The 25,881-nt window shown below is 33.5% G+C and overlaps 1 protein-coding gene across 1 annotated transcript in view; it reads left to right on the top strand.

Moving 5' to 3' along the window:
• Positions 1–25,881, top strand: part of Ndg (Nidogen) — a 193,337-nt gene that overhangs the window by 161,214 nt on the left and 6,242 nt on the right. The window contains exons 18-23 of the mRNA XM_069830946.1: positions 9,243–9,463; positions 10,115–10,271; positions 16,134–16,262; positions 17,141–17,251; positions 19,404–19,575; positions 24,058–24,233. Coding sequence (XP_069687047.1) covers positions 9,243–9,463; positions 10,115–10,271; positions 16,134–16,262; positions 17,141–17,251; positions 19,404–19,575; positions 24,058–24,233 — 966 coding nt within the window. The remainder of the gene's footprint in view (positions 1–9,242; positions 9,464–10,114; positions 10,272–16,133; positions 16,263–17,140; positions 17,252–19,403; positions 19,576–24,057; positions 24,234–25,881) is intronic.

Raw genomic sequence — 25,881 nt, 5'->3', positions numbered from 1 at the left:
TTCTGCTCTTAAAGCTCTAAATCAACTACATGAATGGAATACATCAAATTTGATGACACTCAATCTAAGCAAAAGTAACTACCAAATATTTTCACTTGGTAAAAAAGAAAGAAAATTCAATATCCAATACACTGGCCAACACCTTCCTAGGACTTATGAATCCAAATATCTTGGAGTTATTTTCGATAGTAAGTTAACATGGAGCAACCATTTGAAATACATTTCTGAAAAAGCTCGTAAAAGATTCTCCCTTCTAAAAAGACTAGCAGGAAAGAAATGGGGATGCTCTAGAAATACTTTGAACACTACATACAAAATGTTTATATAGCCAGTGTTGACATACTGCGGAGAAATTTTAATTACTTCACCTTTCATAAACGAAATAGAATATGTTCAAAACCAAGCTCTCAGACTCATTACTGGTGGAATCAAAACAACTCCAATAGATTCTATGAGATTCCTCACTAATATTAACAGCATCAAAATGACAATAGAAGAAAAAGCACTGATTCAATATGAAAAATTTATCAGATTACCAGGAAACAATTGACTTTCATATAGTCCTCTATGTAGATTGAAAACTCAAAAAAGTTTCATATCCATTGTTCAGGAATTAAAACAGAAAATCAATATCCCGAATTTAAAAGAAAACTTACAAATTAAACCAAACCCTTTAACTCTATTAAATATAGAATATAATCTAAATTTAACAGAAATACTGAAATCAGAAGTAAACACTGAAATAATGAAACAATTGTCTTTAGAGACAATTAATATTAGGTGCCCTCCACAAAACTGGCTTCATTTATACACCGACGGATCCTTGATCTCCAGAGAACAAGGTTTCACTGGTGAAATCATTGCAATAAGTGAAAGTCTCAGGAATCTTCTATACAACATCAATAAATTTAAGAATGCAGTTATATTGTCAGACTCCAAAGCAGCTATTCTATCAATAGTCTCTAAATACACACCTTCATCTCAAACAGCAGAAATAACTAAAATGCTCTCTCAATTAATATCACTCAATAAAAGAATTGTATTCCAATGGATACCATCCCATTGTGGAATCCTGGGAAACGAGAATGCGGATGCTTTAAGCAAAGAAGGGCAGCACTGCTACTTACAGACCTGTTACTAAATCTATGTATTACTCTGTGAAGAGATTTATTAAATCTACATACTTAGACTTCAACAAACAAAATTTGATAACACAATCCCAAGGGAAAAAATGGAACTCTCTGCATCAAAATCCACAGTTAATTCCCGATTTACCACGCAAATCGTCTGTAGCTGCATTTAGATTGGCAACAGGCCATGATTGTTTGGCCAAACACCTGCATAGAATTGGAATATATCAGTCCCCTAACTGCCCATTGTGCACTCAAACCAAGAAATGGATTCGGAACACCTCAAAATCTGTGCTTCAGTGACTGGCCATGATAATATCTTTGAAAAATATTGGAGTGCAAGAGGTCAAATGACTTTATTGTCAAATGCCTGGCATTAGAAAACAACAACAACAAAGGTCCTTTTTACGTCGTTATTGTACATTTTCTATATTTCTAATGCATTTAAAATAAACCGCACATAAATTATATAAAAAAACAGAAAAGAACGGTTGTACAGCTGTCAAAAAAAAAAGTGGCCGCACTCGTGAACAGCGAATATTTTCAAAGTCCACTTCGGGTCGTGGCGATGTTACACGATGCATGTGCTTGTACAAGCAGTTCCGGAACTATGAAAGTGTTCCATATCTGCGCCTCGTAGACCAGCGGTAGAGTGCTTGTTTAATGATTCAAAGGTCGTGGGTTCGGGCCTTCTTCAAGTTTTCATTTTATTTTTTAATCGTTCTTTAGCGATGTAAATGATATTCAAATTATCACTTATATCCAGTTATCGTTCTTTATGGATATCACGTTATTTATATTTTGTTATCGTTCTTTAGAGATATGAATAAAATTCAGGTCATCATTTGTATTCTGTTATCGTATTATAACGATATGAATAATAATTATTATTGTATCTCCAATGGGGGTTAGCCCTATTTTACATATGTATATTAGGGCTATAGTTTTATACACAAAAAAGATAAGCATAAAGAGAAATGGAAAAGAAAATTAAATTAGCTTACGCGATGTAAACAAAACATAAACAATCCGTAAATTAGGCACTGCGATTGCAAAACAAATATCAGGTATCAATTTGAAACATACAAAAACATTAACAACACACATACGTAACACTTCTATAACACAAATATGCAGCTTTCCGTACCATACATCATAAATTAATACACAATAGTCACACAAACACAATCAAACTATAATTACGACATTGCGACGACATCAAGCATCCCATAACTGACTCACATACATAACAAATCAAGCATCCGTTACAACACATACACTTCAACACAGTAACCACACTTTTAAAAGTTACAAATTTGGCTCCAAGAAGAATAAATAGGACACTGTTACTAATTACTATTCTTCTACAATTTCTTAAATACATCTGTAATTAATCTGTGAAATTCCAATATGAATAATATTCACGTTTTTTATATTGTTATCGTACTTTAGCGATTTAAATAATATTCAAGTTATCATTTATATTCTGTTTTCCTTCATTAGCATTATAAAACAATATTCAAGTTATTTATATTGTTATTGTTCTTTTGCAATATATTAATTAAACAAACCGATATTTATCATTTATATTCTTTATCGTTCTTTAGTGATACTGTATAAATAATATTCAAGTTATTTATATTGTAATCGTTCTTTAGCGATATAAATAACATAAATTTAATATTAGGTTCGGAAAAATTCAGTTTCATAATACTGGTATTAGTTTTTCTTTTTGTATTATTACATTATACTATCTTGAACCACAATAAAATGAAAAGGAGTAACGAGGAATTGAACCTGAGACGTTGACATCTAAATTCCGACGTTCGTCGGCTGAGCTACGAGAGCAAAGGTATGGAAACATTTTCGGAAAAATTGGCCGAATCACACTCTAAGATTTTCTGATGATTCGTAGAAGCTAGTCCAGGATGCGGGGGGCAAAGGCTAATTGAGATTTCCCGGTCTCTGACCGGGTCAAACATCCTGATAGAATTAATATTTAACCCTTGCCGTGACTTTCGGTGAAGTCCGGAGGGCCCAATTAGTCAAATCCACTCTCCTCATCTCCACGCTTGGGCCCCCTGGAATTTAATAAGATGCGAAAGAGATAGTGGTGTGCAGAAAGCAACGGGATGTTACCGCATTTAGGCCTATCCTTCCCAAGAAAACTGCAAACATGAACAAAGGAAGCTTTTAATAGAAGAAGAAGGATCTTCTGCGGACCTCTGGAAAAAGAATTAAGGAAGAGACTAGTGAAGTGCTTTGTGTGGAGTGTGGCATTGTATGGGGAAAGAACATGGACATTACGACGAAATGAAGAGAAACGAATTGAAGCATTTGAAATGTGGATGTGGAGAAGAACGGTGCGTGTAAAGTGGACAGACAGAATAAGAAATAAAATTGTGTTTGAAAAAGTGAGTGAAGAAAGAATGATGCTGAAACTGATTAGAAAGAGAAAAAGGAATTGGTTGGGTCTCTGGTTGAAAAGAATAATAGACGACATTAGGATATGTGGATCATATGCGGAGACTAAGAGGAAGGCAGAAAATAGGAAAGATTGGAGATTGCTGGGTTTGCAATGAAAGACCTGCCCATGGACAGAACATTTATGTGTGTATGTTCAGAATGCCTGGAATATCGTGTCTAAGAACAGTCGCTATTTGCAAAGACTAGTCAATTCCATGCCCACTCGACTACAAGATGATCGAGATAAGAGGAATATAGACTACATATTGAATTGTGGCTTTTTGTTTTGTTTTTTGAACGCTTAATTGTTTGAATGTTTTAAGGCCGACGCCAGTAAATTTGTTATGTTTATGCCACGAAAGATATTTTATTGAGAATAAAATCTTTTTTCTTTCTATTTGCAGCCACAATATCATAATGATAATGATAAAGTCATGGCATAATATATTAATGAACCTGATGTTAATTACTAAAATAATCATAAAAGAGAAAGGAGCTATTATGTCTAGTTTGTCTCTCTCAAAACAGAACAAAAAAGGACATAAAAAGCACGAGGTTGTAGTCGAACGCAGGACCTCATGAATAAGAGGCCTGAACGCTACCATTATGCTATCGAATAACACACAGTATACTTCAATTATAACTGTAGATATCAGGCAACGTGGTCCAACAACATGTAACATCGCCTGTCTCCAAATTGTAGCGAAGATACCCGAAGAGAACTTTGTTTCAGGAGAGCGGCCACTTTTTCTTTTGACAGCTGTACAACTTACTGATGCAAACTTCAGGACATTCCTTACAAAACCATGTAAAATACTTGTCTGTAACTGTAGTAGTTTGGTTTATATAATATATTGAAACTGTCTATTTCATTTGCAGTAATCCTATATGTTAGCATTAAACAGCAGTTTTGATAGTTTAATTATCATGTTAGCCTTCATTGTTAAAAGGTAGGCTTCCTTCTCAGTCAGTAAGGAGAAATCACGATCTGAATATGCGTTATCACACTGGAAACCATATAAAATTAATAGGATTTTAAGAAATAGTTTGTCATCCATTACTTATCTAGAAAGCTGAAGATTTATTGATAGGAGTTAGCAAGACTATTTAGTATTCTTCTTGTTTAAAATTCGTCTCACTCCATTCTTTTAAATACCGTATATTTAATAATATAAAATTGTTTTAACTAATAAACTTTATTACATTTTACGTATGTTTAAATATTTATCTCGCATACATTTCAAATTAGCAGAAGAGGATATACTAAGAAGTATGTCACTGGCGCTAAATGACAGCTGCGAGCAGTATGGGATGAAGATGAATGCAAATAACACGGAGATCATGGTTATCGGAAGAACAATAAAGAAGGTAAACGTGCGAATTTGAAATGAGGCAGTAGAACAAGTCTTGGGGTATATTATAATATTATAAGTAGTAACATGAGCTGCTGCCAGGAAGTAAAAAAGAGGATAGCAATGACAAAGAAAGCTTTTAATAGAAAAAGGAGTGTCTTCTACAGACATCTGAAAAAAGAACTAAGTAAGGGACTAGTGTGCTTTGTATGGAGTGTGGTATTGTATGAGGCAGAAACATGGAAATTACGACGATGCGAATAGAAACAACTAGAAGCATTTGAAATGTACAAATGGAGGAAAAAATAAAGCATGTGAAATGGAAGACAAAATAAGAAATAAAGCTGTGCTAGGAAGAATGGTTGAAGAAAGAATAGTTCACCACTATGGAGTAAAAGTTAGTGTGTCTGATCATGAAACGAGCAGTTCTGGATTAAAATCTTGGTTGGGACAAGTTACAGTGTTGAGGTTTTTTTCAGAGTTTTCCCTCAACCTATTAAGAATAAATGCTGAGTAACTTTCGACGCTGGCCCCTGGTCTCATTTCACTAGCATTATCACTTTCGTTTCCCTCAGACGTTAGATAACCACCGCAGTTGATAAAACGTCGTAAACAATTTGTATAAAAGTAATGCTGAAACTGATAACGAAGAGAAAGAGAAATTGGCTGTATCACTGAATAATAAGAAACTCCCTACTGAAGGATGTACTGTAAGGAATGGTGAAGGAAAGGAAAGTTCGGGGCAGAAGATATCAGATAAAAGACAACATTAAAACATATGGATTGTATGTGGTGACTAAGAGGAAGGTGGAAAATAAGGAAGATTGCAAAATGCTGGATTTGCAGTGAAAGCCCTAGGAAGAAAACAATGAATGAATACCATACCATTAGATTTGGCCTTACTATTTTAGGACCCGCCCTTTATTAATCCATGTATTTTGAACGCGTTATTTGTTTCGAGTATTTGAATTTAATCTTGGAAACATAATAACATGTAATTTAAAATATTTTTCATATTTAAGAGATAAGTACCATTTGTTTGTAGTGTGAAAAATAATTTCTCACGATTGTATCTAATTCATGGATCAATAATCCAAAATTGATAATTCTATCTTAAAACACCATTTCCATTGCCGTAATAAGGTTGCTGGTTCGATTCTCGATGAGGTCATGGGTTTTTCCTATTTATTTAATCCTTTCTGCCACACTAAATAACAGTAGGACTGTCAGTCAGTGCTGGCCACCTTCAGCCCAAGGAACTGCCTTGGTACTCATTTCTGTTAGAGGCCGATTGTCTAGTCAGGTAGGAGTCTTAATATTATATTATATTATTAATATTAATTCCGCCACCCATAAGGACCTTTCGGGACCTGTAATGAGATAGATTTCCTCTAATTTTTATTTAGAATTTATTATTACCGGTATTAAAAGAATTAGCTATATAAACACTTCGGTAAATTGAAATGTATAACATATAGTTTAATGACTTCGAAATATATAGGTTAGAAACATAGACTATACACACTTGAACGAAGGTGCATTTCGGTGATTTCTCATTATGCTGTATGAAGATCAGTGAAGGAAGTGGGAAAAAACCAGAGGCAGTATGCTACCCCAAGATTTTTCTCTGGCATACCTCGATTTAAAAAAAGGCATACCTCTCCCTTACAACATAAGACATAAATTATGTATATAATAAATTGCTTCATACAGTCAGTCACGCGAATCTTTGAAGCTTATGCAACACATTAAATTTCTTAACAAAATAATTTCAAGTTACTTCAGTTATTTACTAGATCATTTTACAAGTCCTTTGAGACTTATCATTTAAAATAATGTTAAAGCTTCAAAGTGCCTTACTTAATTATTAATAAGAAGTGGAACAAAAAAATGACACAGTCACTAAATTGGCAACAATGGTCACCCCAAGCTACAGACCACAGCATTCTATACTTGAAATACTGGGTGTTCATTTCAAAGTGTGTCATGACATCACTGTTGTGAGTCAGCAATTTGAAGCGAGTTTCAGCTTTTATGACAGAGAAGTTGCCTATTAATCAAGGCATTCAATCTGAATTTGAGAACGTGTACGGTATAACTTGAACGTCGTAGCAACAGATGGCAGTCTGTACTGTCTGTGTGCTACCATAACCTCTTTCGAACTGTGTTTTGCGCGGCCAAGTCGTACGGCAACATTCCACAATACAAATCAAATGCTCCGTGTCCATGTTGACTGTCGAAGTTAATGTCAACAAATACGTAAGAAATCGTCTTAACCCTCTCCCCATATCCTGACAGTAAGAAAAAAACCCACCTCAGTACATGTTTTCAAACAGTTCACATTCCTGCCACTACCGGCATTACTGTACATATCAGTAAGCACTCTTCAGAATGAATGCCGTACTTGCTATGCAACTTCTCTGACACACAGATAATACACCTCTGCGGAAGTGTAGGAAGATTGAATTCTCTAGGCTCATCGACTAGCCATATGATGACATACAGCGAGCCATGACACACTTTGAACTTAACACTCAGTACTACCATTGTAAGCATTCCAGGGGTTCAGCTTATCAAATAAGCGTGTCTAAATACACACAAAATGCAGTTCCAGAAGTCTGTGGTTTAGATTTACGAAGCAAAGAGATAGTACTCTTTGCTGTGAAGAAATGTATAAATAAATTTTTACGATCACATTTTTTCAGTGATGGTATGTCATTTTTCACTAACTGTATGTTTTCTGGCCATAGAAACCAGTGACAGTATTGTTTGGATTGTAGCTCAGCCTACCAGCCGTGTGATAACTATTTGTTATGGGACAGCAAGTAATTAACTCCACTGTACCTATTAAGATCATATACATATCAAATAACTTCTATGAAATACATTGCCTTATTCATGTCAATCAACATATTATCTGTAAAGAATGTTCTGGTCTTTTGTTTTGATTGCAACCTTAGACGAGAAACTTATTTTACATTAATACAAGGTTGCAAATGTTAATAAAAATGTAAGAGCTTCTTTTGTAAGCTCGATGTATTCTTTTAATACAAAACTGCTCTGCGAAAAAAAAAGACCTAGATTCAATATTCCATCAGTAGACACATACAGTAGAACCCCGATTATCCGTCACCCTATTAACCGATTGTCGGATTATCCGATTTTTTTCTAGCTCTATTTTCTTTTTGCTGCAGAAAAATATATGTAGTACTATACGTTATGTTTCTACGTAGTTTTTCTACAGAAGGTTATTACAAGCCTTTACCTTTATTACAAAGTATGTAGTAGAAAAGCTTAGCTGTTGGGAACAAAAATAGTTACTTGTAAAAATAATCACTAGGCCTATTGCTTCTAAAGAAATTATCTCAAGAATTTCCACAAACCCATGTACAATTCAATCCTTAAGCCGTACTATATAACTTCTATGCAAAATGTCTTCAACAGTTGTCAAAAGAAAACGAATTGTGTTTATTTATTTTTGAAAATTACAAATAATTGACAGGTGTAGGAAAGAAGAAACTGTGGTTAATGCTGCTTCAGAGTAGAAGATTGCGTTACAACTGTACGTGATTAAAATAAACAAGGATAAAGTGTATATAGTATGTAAATCTACAACATGAGACTTCAAATATTCCTATCTTTCTGCAGACAACCATCAATCATCAACCCTTGATCCTTAAGAACCTGTCGTTGACAACCAAACTTTTAATGAACTCCTGATCCACTACATAGCATGTTAAACACAAGACCACGAAGGAAATTGTGTATTATGAACTTAAGTTATAAACATCTTTTTTGGTATGGATTATCCAATTTTTTGGATTAACCGTTCAGTCCACCCCCTTCATTACCACGGATAATAGAGGTTCTACTGTATTTCAAATGAGTTTTCTCTCATACTTTTTTGGAATATCAGCTAGTTGAACGAATTGTCTTAAAACGGATTCAGTATCCATCTGTGACTGTCGTAATTGTTTTCAGTTTATTTTGGAAAATATTAAAAAATATGTTGTTTAAAATCGTACTTTGAGTGGTATCGAAGTTTCGTCTGAAAGTGGGTCTCACTCTGCTGAATTACTGGAATAAGCAGTGTATGAGTAGAGATGGGAATGCTATTGGCAGTGAGAGAGGGACTCCCCCTCCCAGCTACAAATCTCAGCCAGTGTTATCAATTGAATTTCAGATTGAAGTTGATTAAAAAATTAATTTTCAATCCAGTGATTTCATTAAATAAGTATAATCTTTATGACAAATCCTTATCTAACATTGTAATACTTTCTTTGGTTATATACAGATTCTGGCTGCAATATTATTAATGACTGTGATGCTAATGCCAAGTGCCTACTAGATCCTTCATCTGAAAAGCACCATTGTAGATGCAATGCTGGTTTCTCAGGAGATGGGAAGACTTGCACAGCAGATCCTATAGGATGTAATGTTATAAACAATTGCCACCCTGCTGCAGATTGTGTTTATGATCAAGGTGCGACAGGCTACCGTTGCAGGTGTAAGAAGGTAATTACAGTTCTCAGTAATAATTTGATAGGAACCATATATTTTTATTAAAAACAGTATTTACAAAGTGTAAAAATTTTTATCAGATATCTGACTCTTGGCTTAAACTAAGTTATAGATCACTTAGTGCAATGCAGGAGATCTTAGTCGTTTCCAGAACCCATTATCGTTTCTCCCATTCTTTCCATGTCTTCCTTTTGTGTGTCCATCTTTTCTTCTCCTTTGTCTCTTTCCATCAGAAGATTATCAACTGGTAACTAATTTACTAGTTACATTTAAATGTTGAAGGAAACTCATGGCACAATCATGGTCAAAATAAAGTAAAATTTCATAGCAGCTACATATGAGGAAATAATAAATGAGACTCAACATTTCGTAAAAGTGTTACTTAATAAATGCTAATTTATGCAATATAGAATATTTCACAATTTACTAACAAATTATAACACCTCGCTTTTTCAAAAATAGTGCTGTTGACGCAAATTTTACTCCTTCTTCAAGAAAAACCACAACTTTGGTTTAATTTACTCATGTAAATATCATGGATAAAATATATAACAATTAAATTCTGGTAATATCAAATAATACGGTGTATTTTTGATTTGTTGTAATAATTTGCGTTTTACAATCATTGTATGGTTCTAATTAAAGGGCTATCATGGAAGTGGAATTCATTGTATACCAGATCTTTCATGTGAAAGAGATCCATCATTATGCGGTGATGATGCAAATTGTATTCTAACAAGTACAGGTTCCTATGAGTGCCAGTGCAGAGAAGGGTATACCGGAGATGGAGTTGTATGCAAAGGTAAGCCACTTACTGGAACACCTTTATTATGTCCAATGTGGAATCATGATTATCTGATAATGAATATCTGGTAATGAGTGTAAGGAAGTATTTTTTATCTTTCTCATTCACACTTTCAGGTATCCGCATGTGTGTTAGAAAACTAACATAATTAAATATATATGATTGTAATGTTTTCGTTTGCGATTTTAATTCTTCTTCTTCTTCTCGTTCCCTCAAGCATTGTGGCTCATACGTTACTTGTATTATTTACATGATGCAATGTTTCCATTTTTTGTCCCTAGTGGATAGTAGGTCTACTATAATATTATTTCTTTAACTTACCTTTGTTTGAAAGGCATGGTGAGGACCGATAAGCTAATACAATGAAATTAGGAATGGTAAGAGTCCATCTGTGCTTATCTGTACAATAATAAATATTAATTATTAGAATACTTGTCACATTATTTATTCAGTTTAACGTTTTCGGCTTAAATAAGCCATCTTCAGAAGAAATTATGCCTAAAAGCACATGAATAGAATTGGTACTTGTGTGTATAGTACAATATGGATAAATTAGTTACGGTAGAGACTCATAATTAACTAATTTATCCATATTGTACTGTACACACGCATGTACCAATTCTATTCATGTGTTTTTAGGCATAATTTCTTCTGAAGATGGAGTATTTAAGTTAAAAACGTTAAACTGAATAAATAATGTGACAAGTATTCTAATAATTAATATTGGTTGTACAGATAAGCATAGACGGACCCTTTAACATTCCTAATTTCATTACCTTTGTTTGTTCATTGTATGATCATAGTATAAAGAAACTCTGGTATCATTATCATATTATGTCATTTTTACACATTCATAATACCTCATCCCTTCAAAATATATCAGTGGGAAGTAATACTTAATATGTATGTATGTATCCAATGCCTACCCACTTCACTTTACTTGATTCGGGTTCTGCATATGTAATACTTAATATTATTTACAAGATATCTTCTTTTGATAAATAGATCATTAAAATAAAGTTACCCTTGTTACTTAAAAATATTTAAAAAATATATATATGTTATATAAAAATTTACTGATTTCGTCACAATTAAAGAATGACTAAGTAATTCCAAAGAATGCAAAACAAAGAAATAGAACTGTAATAAATTTAAAACAGCAGTTTAAAAAATAAGCTTAAGTAAAACACTGATATTTAAGATAAGTACTAAAAATTAGATTTAAAAAAACGCGAGCATATAGTACAGACCCAGAAACAAATTTAGGCCACCTGAATTTTCCAAGTTCCAGTTATATTGCGTAGTGTTAGAAAACCAACTACAATGCTTACTGATCATGCATAGTATGTTATAACTAGAACTTCGAAAATTCAGGTGGCCCAAATTTTGTTTCCGAGTTTGTATAAAGCCTCACCAGAAGATAATAATTAATATAAGGGAGAGAGCATTCTGAAATCAAACCTTATTATTATTGTTATCCAAATATTGAAACCCTATTTTACCTTTGGTATATTAGGGTTGTAGTTTGTTACATGTGAAATACATTATGTAGTGATTACACAATTTTAAAGAATTAATAGTAGGTGTGAATCATAGTTACAATATAAATACACTAATTAAGAGACAGTAAACAATACTAAATACGTTATGCAATAATTACTTTCAGTTAAAACAAAATGAAATAAAATTAGAAATTATAATCGAAGGTGTAGAGAAATTGCAAGATTATTACATTAATTTGTGATCTTATACATAATTTTAAGCAATATTAATGAGATAATGCACAGAATTGGCGTAGTTACAAATAAAATACCTATTATATAGTTGGTTTGCGATAGTAAAGAAAAAATAAAAACAAAATTACTTATGGTTACAAACTATATACCTGTCATCAAATACTCAACAATAGTAAAATCTATAATACAAACATAGTTATTGTTGTCATTACTATTATTATGTCCCAAAGATAGACACCTTGTTTTACATAGTGCATTAGGATTTTATAACATCATTAATTTATATACAATTAACAGCTACAGTCTTGCGTGGATGTGGTGTATAAACTCTGTGAATTGTTTGTAACAACATTTTTTTCTAAGAAAATGGTAAAGGGGTGTGGAGTAATTTAAATTGCAATCCGAGATATGATATCTTAAAAAGTGTCTTTTCCTTTCGAACACTGGACAGTGAAAAATCAAATGTTCAACAGTCTGATTCTCTTTGCATATGCACAGAGATTCTTCTGCACTTTTGATCCTAAATCTTTCAAAGTAGGAACCGAATTTTCCATGGCCGGTCATAAATTGGGTGTAAAAGAAGTCGGTTGAGAACTGACTGCAACATAGTCTGTCTTGTACATTGGGAAAGAATAATTTCTTGGTCACAGAGCCTTTAACACTAGAGTTCCAGTATGTATTCCACTTGAGTGTAGTTGTGTGCTTGATCTTCTGCTTGATGTACGAAATAGGACAGGTGGAATATTTATATTCTGAGTTGGTTGAGGCCGCTTGCTTCGCTAATGTATCCGCTCTTTCGTTTCCTTCAGTACCTGTGTGGCCGCGCACCCACATTAAGCAAATACGACCTTCAAATTTAAGTATTAGGGATCTAATTTCGACGGCTATAGAATGCAAGTTGTATTTATCGTCAATGGTTTGTAAGGCAGATTGAGAGTCGCTGTGAATACATGAGTCAATCCCGTTGGTAATGCTCCATTTCACTGCTTGCAAGATGGCAAAGAGTTCTGCTTGGAACACGGAGCACATGGGCGCCAGGCGGAACGTGGCAGAGTGGACTTCAGTAGTGTTGTAGTAGGTAACAAAAGCACAGCCCACCAAGGTGACGTCGTTCTCCTTTTGCAACCGAGAGCCGTCAGTATAGATGTTGTATTCATGTCGATCTGTACATGTATTTGTTGCACGGTGAAAATCTTTCGGATGACCAGTTAATTGAAAATGTGATCTTTTTTCCACCTCAAGATATGATTCTTGTTCTATAAATATCCCATTTCTTTTCACATTAGAGATTTCAGCTTTAGCCATGGCTGTTAAAAACAATGGTGGTATACCCGCGATCACTAGGGCTGCATCTGTCGATGTGGTTCTGTAAGCCTTCGTGATTCGTAGAATGAATCCACGCTGGATATGTTCCAGTTTGGGAGTTGTGCGACAAACCCATTATTCATCCATGTAAAAGTCTAGTAACTCGTAAGTAAATGAGAATGACAAGGAAGAGAATGAGAAACTATGACTTAAGGCATTGTGTCTATGTCGTCTTTTTCTCTTTGGTGGACCTCAGATCTCTATTTATGTCTTTTCAGTTTCAAAGTTAGTCAGTAAGTATAAGAAATTATATATATACATATATATATATATATATATATATATATATATACACACACACACACACAGAGTGGCGCACGAAATGTTGAACAATTTGATTTTGATTTTGTGGTTATACTATTATCAAACTCCACTCCTAAATGCAGTGGTCCCTGGAAAGTCTGCTAGGGCTCAGCACAGACCACTTGATTAAGATGGCAGACAGAGGATGGCTTACTATTCAACAAAGAGCAAACTAGAGAACGTCCATGAAAGGGAGCAGTACATGGCCATGTTGCGAAACCAGTTCCTTCCTGCACTTTATGCCACTCGACTTCCAATGCACACGCAGTGATTTATGCAGGATGGAGCCCGACCACACACAACCAATGTTGTCCCACCACCTCCCTTAGCATCATCAATAGGAGGCGGATTTTAGCATATTTGCATGTTTTATTCCTTAGTTGCAAATCACATGCTAACATTATGTAAATGCATTACAAGTTATTTGTGTCCAAAGGTCAAGATTTTATAGTGCATATATATGCATATTTAAGGGGTTAATGCATATTTCAGTTTTTAGTGCTTATAAAAGCATATTTCGTTATTTTTTTAGCAATCTGATGGTTAAACCAAGATTAAGAAGAGATAATCGGAAAAATGGAATACATAAGAAACGTAGACATTGAATATTTTATTTATGGCAATCTGACAATATGCAGACAGTGCCCTATTGTCGGTGAATTATTGTGACAATTTTTCGGCAATCAACAAAGCTCTCCATAATGAAATGCACTGCTTTCTCTATGCAAATGTATAATATTGGAATGTTGTGATGGATGGAAGTTGAGATTAAAAGAACAGTATCAAAACAAGAAGCTGCCTTATCTTTTACTTCACACTGCATAGCATTTTGACACTTGTTAGGAAAACACTGTAATATGATCGGCGCAGAAGTTACAGGAAGTATTGATAGACTTATTTGCACTCACTAAACTCGAATTTCGCCGCCTGTCAACAGAAGGCCTAATATAGACCTGTTAATGCAATCTTCTGTGTTTTATTTGTCGATGTAGCAAATCAGAATATTTTATTTCATTATGGTGACATGTCGAAGAAACTTCGACAGTGTGCTAAGAGTGCATTGTATTTTAGAATAGCTTAACTGCACGAAAATTAATAATTTTGAATTAGGTTTATCAATGATGCCTAACGCAAAATGTGCCAGAAGTGTACTGCTTATCAGTGGATTGAAGGATACGCAACTTTAACAACTGATGGTGTTTCAGTATTCTTATGTAACTTATAGCAAAAAATTCATCAATAATAGTAAATTGCTTAAAATAAAATATTTTTTTTTTTTTTGTTAAAAGTGCATATATTATTATTTTTAGTGCATATTTTATATCCTGGTTTTTAAGTGCGTACGTGCATGCATATTTGCCATCTTTAGTGCATGTGAATCTGCCCCCTAGTCATTAGTGTGGTCAAATTTGGCCACCTCACAGCCCCAATATAATCCCTGAGATTATTTTCTTTGGGGATTCTTAAAAGAACATGTCTTACGTCAGCACCTTCGAGATCTGGTGGAAATCAGAGCCTGTGTTGTGGAAGTGTACAACACAATCAATGAAGATCTGTGTCGGCAAGTATTGCAGAATATGAACGTTCATCTTGAAGAGTTACTGCGGCAAAACGGTGGCCACATTGAACAAATTCTTCATTAACATAAATTCTTCTTGAGTATGTGATTCTAAGTTTATGTACATTTCTTGCACCACTCTATATATATATATATATATATATATATATATATATATATATATATATATATATATATATTTTTTTTTTTTTTTTTTCAGAAAAATCAATGAAATTTAGTCACAAAGATTTCATTAACTCGCTTAATTTCAGTGCTGTCAACATATGATGTATTTGAGGGTGTGGGCCATGTGTCTCCTAACCGAAAGTTGGAAATAAAAAATAATAATTTGTACATGAATTTATATTATTTAGTTCTTTGTTCATTCATCACATGTTTCAAAATTTCGTTTATTTATATATGGTAATACAAATTAATTTCTATCTAGATAGGTGTAGTTCATGGGGATACTTCTCTTATACTTTCCATTTGTAACTTTCTTACATATTTCATAGTCTTGTTTGTTCCGTGTTTTATATGCATATTATCAAATGTTTGGAAATACTGTAATCTGTATAATTGTAATTTTTATTAATAATTGTTATTTGCATCACTATCTCCACCATCGCTTAAAGTATGCTCTGAATTCATAGTTGATAAATTAAGTGAAATAATAAAATGAGTAAATACCAATGTGTTTGATAAGAAATATCGGAGAAACACTATGCTTTAAATAATTGAGCCTATCTTTGTTGTCAAAATAAAAACAATAAGACTGTTACAAATTACCATTGTCAAATATTTCTCAGCTATGGAAAATAACAGATTTGTATATCTCTTACCGTCAATGAACCACTATTGCTTTCTCCTGAAAATACCTTCCTTTTTTAATTTCAGCAACACCAAAATACGAAGGGAATTTTCTGCTTTTGAACCAAGGAATGGCAACATTACGAATTCCTTACAACCCGACACCTAACAATCCAGGACAGCCAATCACAATTCAGTATTTTCAAATGGCAATAGGTACGTGCTTATGAGAATATAAGATCACTTACAGTATTGAATAATAATAATTGTTCTAAAATGAATCTACCATTTCTCATCTTAAAGGACATACGTACCTTGGTAAATAAATATGCAATGCCACTATTCAACAGTGTTCATGAATTTAAATACTTAAAATTAAATTTTAAGTGCCTTAACATATGTTGGTGTTAAGGTGAAAAGTGATAACCCTCAATTTAAAACTTATCAGGAGAGCTAAACAACGAATTATGTATTTTATCCAATTTATTTTTTTATTAGTAAGCCATATGACTTCACAAATAAAAATTAAGATTCGGTAAAATCTAACCCAATACCAAGAGGGATACAGCTTTTTACCAAGCTACTTATTGAAACAAACAAATTCTAAGAATTGTTAATTATACCAAAAATAATTGTCAGTGGTTAAATCCTTTTAGATACAGTACACGTAGAATGTGTATAAACAAATTAGTATCTTAAAAATCTCAATTTTTCAATTTTTGAGAATTACGACCTTTTGCCTTAACACAGATGAATAGATTAGCACTATCTACAATGCTTTAATTGATACACTATCTTTTTTTAAGATTAACACAAAAAAAGGAAAAATACTTTAAATTGATTAATTGTGGTTAAATTACCATACTAATTGAAAGTTAAGGTAACTTTCTTAAAACTAATTGTGAATTGTGATAAATTGTGAAATAATGTTATATTTTCATTTTGGAATGCTGTAACAAATTATGTTCTGCATTTATTTATAGGAAAGAGATTTATACATTTTGACTTTATTGTCAAATGCCTGGCATTAGAAAACAACAACAAACAACAACAACAACAACATTTTAAAAAAACAATAGCATTTTATATTTCAGGAATCGATATCGATTGTATTGGAGGTCGAGTATATTGGGGTGATATAGCTGGTAGAACAATAAGAAGTTCAAAATACGATGGAACAGATGTGCAAGATTTTCTGACCTCAGGTAAGAGATTTTTATTGTAGCAAAGAATTATGCAAATTTTATGTGACTGAATATTTAAAATTTCCAAATACTCTATTGTATTATAAAAAAAGTAAGTGTTTATTCATTAACAATGTGCATTATACAGTGCAACTAGAATAGCGCTTTCCAAACTTTTTTATATGGCGACACCTTAGCAAACTCTAAAAATTTAGTGCGTCACCTTATCCCTCAAATGAAAGTATTCCAAACATTGATAGGCTACTTGTACACCCTTCATAAAATGAATAAAATAAGCCCACATGTTTCCAGTATTGTTAACATATTATATGAGGCGAAAGAAACATTTACATAGAGTTCTAAGATGAGGAAAACAATCACTTATTTTCACCCTTGGTTTTAGTTTTTCAGTGGCTCACATGTGCTTGGCGAATCTTAAAAATGTATTTTATGTTTGGACGAATATGGGATAAATTCATATGCATTTTTTCATCCAGTATTTTTAAACTGCCACGTTTCACTGGGTTGATACCATATTGGTAATCACATGTGCTTGGCAAATCTTACAAATGTATTTTATGTTTGGACAAATATGGGATAAATCCATACGCATTTTTTCATCCAGTATTTTTAAACTGCCACGTTTCACTGGGTTGATACCATATTGGTAATCACATGTGCTTGGCGAATCTTAAAAATGTATTTTATGTTTGGACGAATATGGGATAAATTCATGTGCATTTTTTCATCCAGTATTTTTAAACTGCCACGTTTCACTGGGTTGATATTGGTCATCACATAAAATCCTGCTTTGCAATAATACATGGTTGAAAACTGCAACAAAAGCACAATAGCCCGTTTAGCAAGATGTGGAAAATCTTCAAGTGAAACCCAGAATCTGTTTAAATCTTTGGTGTTTTAACTTCAAGTTCTATCATTTTAATCTCTGCCAATTCTTCTTCTTCTGGTAAGAAAAGTCCACTAACTTCAGATGACAAAAATGGATTTCTTATCCAGTCATAAGCTTTTGTGTTCAGATTTGGGAAGTAACTTTCGAGTTTATCTGTGAGTAATGTCAGACAGTTGTAAATTGAATCTTTTATTTCGTTCTTCGAATCACATTTCATAGCTGCCCCCTTTCACTTTCCGAGACCAAATTGCTAACTTGTCTCGTAAGGCAGATATTCTCTCTCATCCATACCTTGCAGACTAGAATTATACTTGTATACTACAACTATACACACATCTATGCGTCTGTCACGGACTTGTATCTACAAGGCAGCTAGGTAAGCAAGGGGTGATCAGCGACTTTCTTACTTCATTTCAGTTATCATGATTTAATAGCTCAAAGTAATGAAATATACCAGACAGTTCACGATACTCCATAAATCTTCAGGTGACACCTTGGGTGTTGCGACACTCAGTTTGGAAAGCTCTGGTCTAGAGATAGAGTGGACTTGCTGGCTGTTTACATGTAAATCTGGCAGTAGGTGCGGCAACCCTTGCCCACTCCAAGGCTGCCGTGGTCCACTGTATCTCTAGACGCACTGTATAAGACTTACATCTAGACATTTATTTATTCACACATTGGATTGGTTTAAGCATTAAGCCGTGAGTATTTTATGTTTTACAGAAATTGAGTATTTGAAGTAAAGCATTAATTTTCAGAGAAGCAAAATTCTTGATTGAGAATTCGTGCTCTAATTTAAATACATACTTTCTGTTATTTTCTAAATAAAATAGTGTAAATGTAGAAGACTGGCAGGTTAGTGACTCTTATGTAATACCAGTGATCCTGTCTGTAAGTGATGTACGAAGAAAGAGAAACTTCTTGATATATTATCATGCTCCAAATTCTTCACCGTAATTAGATGCAGCTAGATGTAAATATCTTGGAAACTGCTTCTTAGCTTCTAGAGATTTAAAGGCGATAAAATATTTTACCTTATGTAAGCATATCTACTTGCAGGTTTCCTGTTTAATTCCTGTAATACATTTAGTCTTTATAAAATCCGTGATGCAGTAAAAAACTTTGTCTAGTAATACTGAAAATCTGGTAGCAATATGTCGAGCAGTTAAGTGAAGTTTTAGAGCGTGTTAGTGGCAATTTATTTGGGTATTCTTTTTTCTATTCAGTCTTTCAATAATTTTATGCCATTACTATTTTTATTAGATATTGGTTCACCAGAAGGAATAAGCATAGACTGGGTGTCAAGAAACATATATTGGACAGATTCTACAAAAGACACCCTCGAAGTTGCCAATCTAGATAAGAAACTGAGAAAAGTGATTGTTTCTGAAGGACTGGTTAATCCCCGTGGAATTGCTGTTCATCCAGCAAGAGGGTAAGAAAATATTTCTATGGTTTATGAAATTTTCATGCATGACTTACATATAATTTTATTCAGCCCATTGGGGCAAGATAATGGTAACCATCAATTGGTCTTCAGCATAAACTTAGGTTGTCATTACTCATTAATAAATGAACTGATATAATATGTTTTCCTGACTTCCAGTTATCAATTCATACTATTCCTGAACATAAAGCTTGTTTATTCTTCTTGCAAAAGCACTTTTATAAGCATGCTGATATAAAAATATAATTGTGGGTTACCATTATCTTGCCCCAAAGGGCGAATTATCAAGTGCTCAGCATTGAACACCAACCAACAAGCTAACTGGATTCTTCATGTAGGATGTACTGCATCTGATGAAATCACTTTAAAGTGACATAATTTTATACAATATACTTCTTAATAGGCGTGCTAAGCACTTTTAAATAATGTACCGTAATTGTTATCAACATTCAGACATGAATATTATAAAAGTACAGCAAAACACTATCTAGATTCTAGACCAATTCTTTCATATGGAAGTGAAAGATGGACTATTAGGAAACTGGATGAAACCAGAGTTGCTGCTGCAGAGATGAGATTTATGCAATACACAGCAAGTTACACATGATGAAACCACAAAAGAGATGACAGGCATAATAAGAAAATTGTGTTGCATGTACAGAAATAACTGGCCCGATTATGTCATTTTACTGACTAGAGAAAGAGCCACAAAGCAAATCCTAGAGGAAGACGATCTATCGGTCATCCAATCAAAAGATGGATTGAGACTGTAACTGACCATTTGGCCTAATATCTATTTGGTGGATGATGACATCAGTATGAATCTTCCTTTGCATCTGTATGCTATTTTTTTTTAAGTCATAAAAATGTTTCACATTGGATGAGATTATAGCTGGAAGATACGACAAGTTAAAATTGTACTAACTCCAGAATTAAATTTTGACGAGAGCGAGAAATGGATGATGAATTTTTTCTGGAGGTCTCTCACTCAGAGCTCTTTTATGTGTCGTCTTCTTCTTCTTCTACTTCATGGTTTGGACTTTCAATCCGTTCCAGCTCTTATTTGTTCAGACCATCTCTTCGTAGGTCTCCCCATACTTCATTTTCCTCTAGGTTGATATTTAAAGGCCATCTTATGAAATCTATTGTCTATCATACTATCTACATGCTCTCGCCAGTCTTTCCTATGTTTATTAATTATTTTATTCAATTCTTTTGTTTGTAATGCTTGTCGAATGTCCGTGTTACATTTTTTATCTAGTTTTGTATATCCAGCTGTGGATCTAAGAAATGTCATTTCTGCTAATTGAATTGTTGAAATATGTTTTTTATTTATTACCCATGTTTCTGATCTGTATGTAAGTGTCGGTATTGCGATTGATTTATATAATTTTATTATTAAATCTTTGCGTGCTTCATGTTTGAGTGTTCTTCTTAATGTTCCTATAATGTAGTTAAACTTATTGATTTTTTTCATTTTAAATCTATTTCGTATTGGTGAGAGATAATACATCCCAAATATTTAAATTGTGATACCTGTTCAATATATATATATATATATATATATATATATATATATCATCTATCACTATTTTTTATCTTACTGGGCTTTTTCCTTTAAATGCCATAATTCTAGATTTATTAGGAGAAATTTTCACCCGGTATTGTTTAACCTGCGGGTTCCTTAAAAGCCATTTGTAAGTAAGTAAGTAAGTATTGTTTAATTAATTGATTTAGACAGTGGATCATTCTCTATAGATCATCTTCATTTATGGCCATCAGTATCTGGTCATCTGCGAATAATAAGGATTTTAATTCTATCTTTTTTATTTCTATTCACATTGTTTTTCCATTCTCTTACCATCCATCTATAAATAGAATAAAAAAAGTGGTCGATAAAGGACAACCTTGTCTAACACCATTATTAATTATTATTGGAGAACTTTTATTAATCTTTATTTTTGTTCCATCATACATATTTTTGATAACTTCTATTAAATGCAGTGATATTCTTCTAACTTCTAATATATCCCATAGTATCGATCTTGATACTTTATCAAAAGCTTTATAATAATCTATAAATAAGAGATGGGGTTCTAAATTTTGCTCTTTTCGTTTTTCGATTATTTGTTTAAAATGAAGATATTGTCAATACAACTTCTTCATACTTCTTCTTCATAAAATTTAACACAAGAAAGACAAATAATACATTTTCCGACAACTTCTTCATTTCCTAAATCCTGCCTATTCTTCTAGGAGTATTGCTTCGGTTATTTTACTTAATCTGAAACTTACAATTTTATATATATAGTCTACATCTGTGGAGTAACGGTTAGCGCGTCTAGCCGCGAAACCAGGTGGCCTGGGTTCGATTCCCAGTTGGGACAAGTTATCTGGTTGAGGTTTTTTCCGGGGTTTTCCCTCAACCCAATACGAGCAAATGCTGGGCAACTTTCGGTGTTGGACCCCGGACTCATTTCACCGGCATTATCACCTTCATCTCATTCAGACGCTAAATAACCTTAGATGTTGATAAAGCGTCGTAAAATAACCTACTAAAATAAAAAATACAATTTTATATATATTTTATAAGCTGTGCAAAGTAAACTAATCCCTCTGTAATTTTCTGGTTTAGTTCGGTCTCCTTTCTTAAATATTGATATAACCTTTGCTATTTTCCACTCTTCAGGTATTATTCTTTGTTTCCAACACATGTTCTATAAATTGAGTAATCTTTCGTATAGTTCTTTTGTAGCATATTTAAATAATTCTGTGTTTATATTATCTACTCCGCAAGCTTTCTATTTTTACTTCCCTTAAGACTTTCAAATAAGTCTTCTGTTTCTAATTTGTCTATTTAAACTATGTCCGTATTATTTTGTGTTTATCTTCTTCTATTCATATTAGGCCTATTATGAGTTCACTATTTTATGTAGGTATAAGGTTTGTGTAGACAGAGGAAAATTCCACACAGGCAAAGTCACACGGAATTACACCATCATATACTGCAGAAAGTACGAAGTAAGTCCCTATGAAAGGAATTTCCACGAGATTTATCATGCAAAACTGAACTACTGGGAGTAGTATTTTATCTCAACATAAACTACTTCAATTTAGAAGAAAACCTGAATTGATACAGAAAGTTCTATGAGATGTGTTGTTAATGTTTACAGTTACCAGAGAAAAAATTTCTCTTAACATGTTGCCAATGATATGCGTTTATACCCAAGTTTATTTTTGTACCTATCATTAAAAAATATACCTACATGAAATCATATAACATGCACCCAAATAAAAAGATAAACGTTTGTTTCGTTCATTGCACACAAATGATGTTCTTTATAGTGATAAAATGTAAGGTATCTGACTATTTATAAATTGTCCTGTTTAATTAGATTTATATTGTTAATTTTTTACAAATTTATATAAAATATTTATCATTTATATTGAAATACTTTCTAATATTATTCTGCTATCCATGAAACTCAGTTTTAAAAGTTACATCAATGAAAAATATTAGGTCCATATTTAAATAATGATACTCTAAGTACTCGTATATCGCTTTCCTATCCAATAACCAACAGTTCTGTTATATCAGACCATTGAAGGAGAGGGTGTAAAAGTATTTACATCTGTTTGTTTACATACACAGAGTGAATACTAAATGTTGTCTTCGAAGACCGAGGTGTAACAGGGGATATTGTGGCGGTGAAATTCGAAATAAGAACCATCATGGTATGATGATTAGTTATGGAAATATTAGAGGCAATGCCTACAAGTCAAATGGGGTAATAGTTACTTTTGATCCATAGTGCATAGTAATTGGAGTTAAATGTTAACAATGTGATCTATGCGACATGTACCTCTCCCTGAAATGGTCGGATTTCATGGCTTCAGCGCAAGAACTGTGAAGAAAATAACTGTAGTTGTTTGTTTTCAAGTACTGTACTGTGAGCTCTCTGTGCATTGTCACAGTTTAAACTGATGTTACAATACGTGTCTGTTTTGCATTTTGAAGTAAGGTAAACACATGATGTTTACATTGCATACGTCAAGCAGGTGCCAGGTTTCAAAGCGTGCTACACAACCCATCCATTGTCCAGTGTTGAACTAAATTCTAGCAAAACTGTGTGTGCAGTGCTTGGAGTGACGAAAATGCAATTTGAAAGTGTGGGATGTTTGACGAGGACATGTGGGAGTCTGAACATGCATACATAAGCATTAACCACAGTAATAACACTTGCCCCATTAGATATTTGAGGCAAATTGCAAGATAGGATATTGGTTCCTATCTTTTTTATGCATGTTTTGGTGTGGTCTGTTATGCCCTGGTCTTCGAACGCGGCAATTAATATTCACCCTGGAAGTATAATATATAGATTATTTACTTATTTAATTTAAATACCATTGTGTTTAGAAAGTTAATATTAACCAGTGCTAAACAATTTTATTTCTTCCTTATGAACATAGAAAAGTTTTCTGGTCGGACTGGAACCGTGAGTCACCTAAGTTGGAGTGGGCCAATTTAGATGGAACTGGCAGATCTGTATTTGTCAAAGGAGCAGCAGTGAAGCTTCCCAATTCTCTGAGCATCGATTTTGAGAGAGATGAGTTATGTTGGGCTGATGCTGGTACCACATCTATAGGTAAGATAATTTTCACAAAAACTAAAACATACACAATTTACAGTGAACTCTCGATTCAGTGGACTGTGATTCAACAGATTTCGGGAACAACAGAGGGAAAATTGTAAGAACCCAGAACACGTGACAAGAGTGCATGCTTGTTTTACCAATTGTAACTCTTTCTGCCAGTTATTACTAGTATGAGTCAAGCAATGCTGCCTGCTCAGTGCCTGATTTTCATCATATTCTGCTTAGAAGAGGACAGACGAATGCAGTATAGACAGTATCCAATATTATTTGAATGAAAGCAAAGCACACCCAGAATATTAGGTGGCCTCAGCTGAGAAAGTAGTAGAGAAGTGCTTGCAGGAGAGAAAGAGAAGCATCAGATGAGTAAAAAACGTAGTGATACTCTTATTACTTACAGTGATGTATTCAGCCTGAATATTTCATTTTTTACAAGAAATTTTAATCCAGGAACAATATAGCACCAGAGACCAGATTAAGCTTTGATGCATTGTTCTGTTCTGTGACGTCCCTGTAGAAGTAGTCAAGTGAAATATGATCAGTAGATCAGCATAATTCATTATTTTAAGACCCATTACACACACATTTCTCCATCCTTCAAAGTAAATATAGCATTTAAACTTTTATTCCATGTTTTATGTTAAAATCATATCCACATAGGCTATTACGAATTTACTAGTAAATTGTAAATTGTCTGGTGCTCCCTCTTCCTCTCCCCCTCCCCCTCCGCCTCACCCTCCTCCCACTCTCTCTCTTTTAAGAACTATAAGCAAAATCTTAAGTTTTATATATATACAAATACATACAGTGGAATTCCTCGTATCCGGCAGTGCAGTGGGACAAAGGCAGTGCCAGATAACTGATTTTGCCGGATAATTGGAAAATACATTTATAGGTTAAGTAAAGACACACTGTACTACACAAACATTTTTTTTCCATGTTGAAATTCAGTAATTTTCATACATATATTTAAAAATAAAGTTTTGAAGTACCGGTACAATGTTTATTTTTAGTACTGAATACGGTAATGTACATTCATCAGTTCATAATTATTGTAATACAGTAATATATAGTAACATAAAAAATACTAAAAGTTTTCGCAACCCTATGACAATTTTAAATGGCGGTTATGTGAGTCTTGTGACGTGAAGAGCAATGTAGCCAACTTTGCAAATATGAAGACGAAGTAACACTCGATGATTTGAGTGTAAGAACATTTTGCTGCATTTCACAGAATCAGTTGTGCAACAGCAGCGCTTAGTGGTAATAGCCATGATACTATCTATTACTCGAATGAAATTTTTGCGCACTGTAGGAACAGAACAGAGAATTTCACACTTTCCTATTTAGACTCATCCAACACCCCTTTGAAACAAGCGAATTCAAGTGGTAAATTTAAAGATATCGTCTCTCAAGGTCCAAGTGACGGCTTACCGAATTACCGATGCTACGCTATATACTCCAGGGACATAATGGGTTTATTTGTCTGTGTTTTCACGCGGTGAACAATGTAAGGAATAAACATGTGAGATCCACGAAAACCACTCAGATCTTCATCCGACTTCTTTCGCATGACTGACCATTTTTTTTTGGCCTAGCCAGAAGTGCCGTTGTTTTGGTATTGCCAGTTATTTGGATGCCG

Source organism: Periplaneta americana, chromosome 7 (assembly GCF_040183065.1).
Source record: "Periplaneta americana isolate PAMFEO1 chromosome 7, P.americana_PAMFEO1_priV1, whole genome shotgun sequence".
In the NCBI taxonomy this organism is placed as follows: Eukaryota; Metazoa; Arthropoda; class Insecta; order Blattodea; family Blattidae; genus Periplaneta; species Periplaneta americana.
This window is presented reverse-complemented; position numbering and strand designations above follow the sequence as displayed.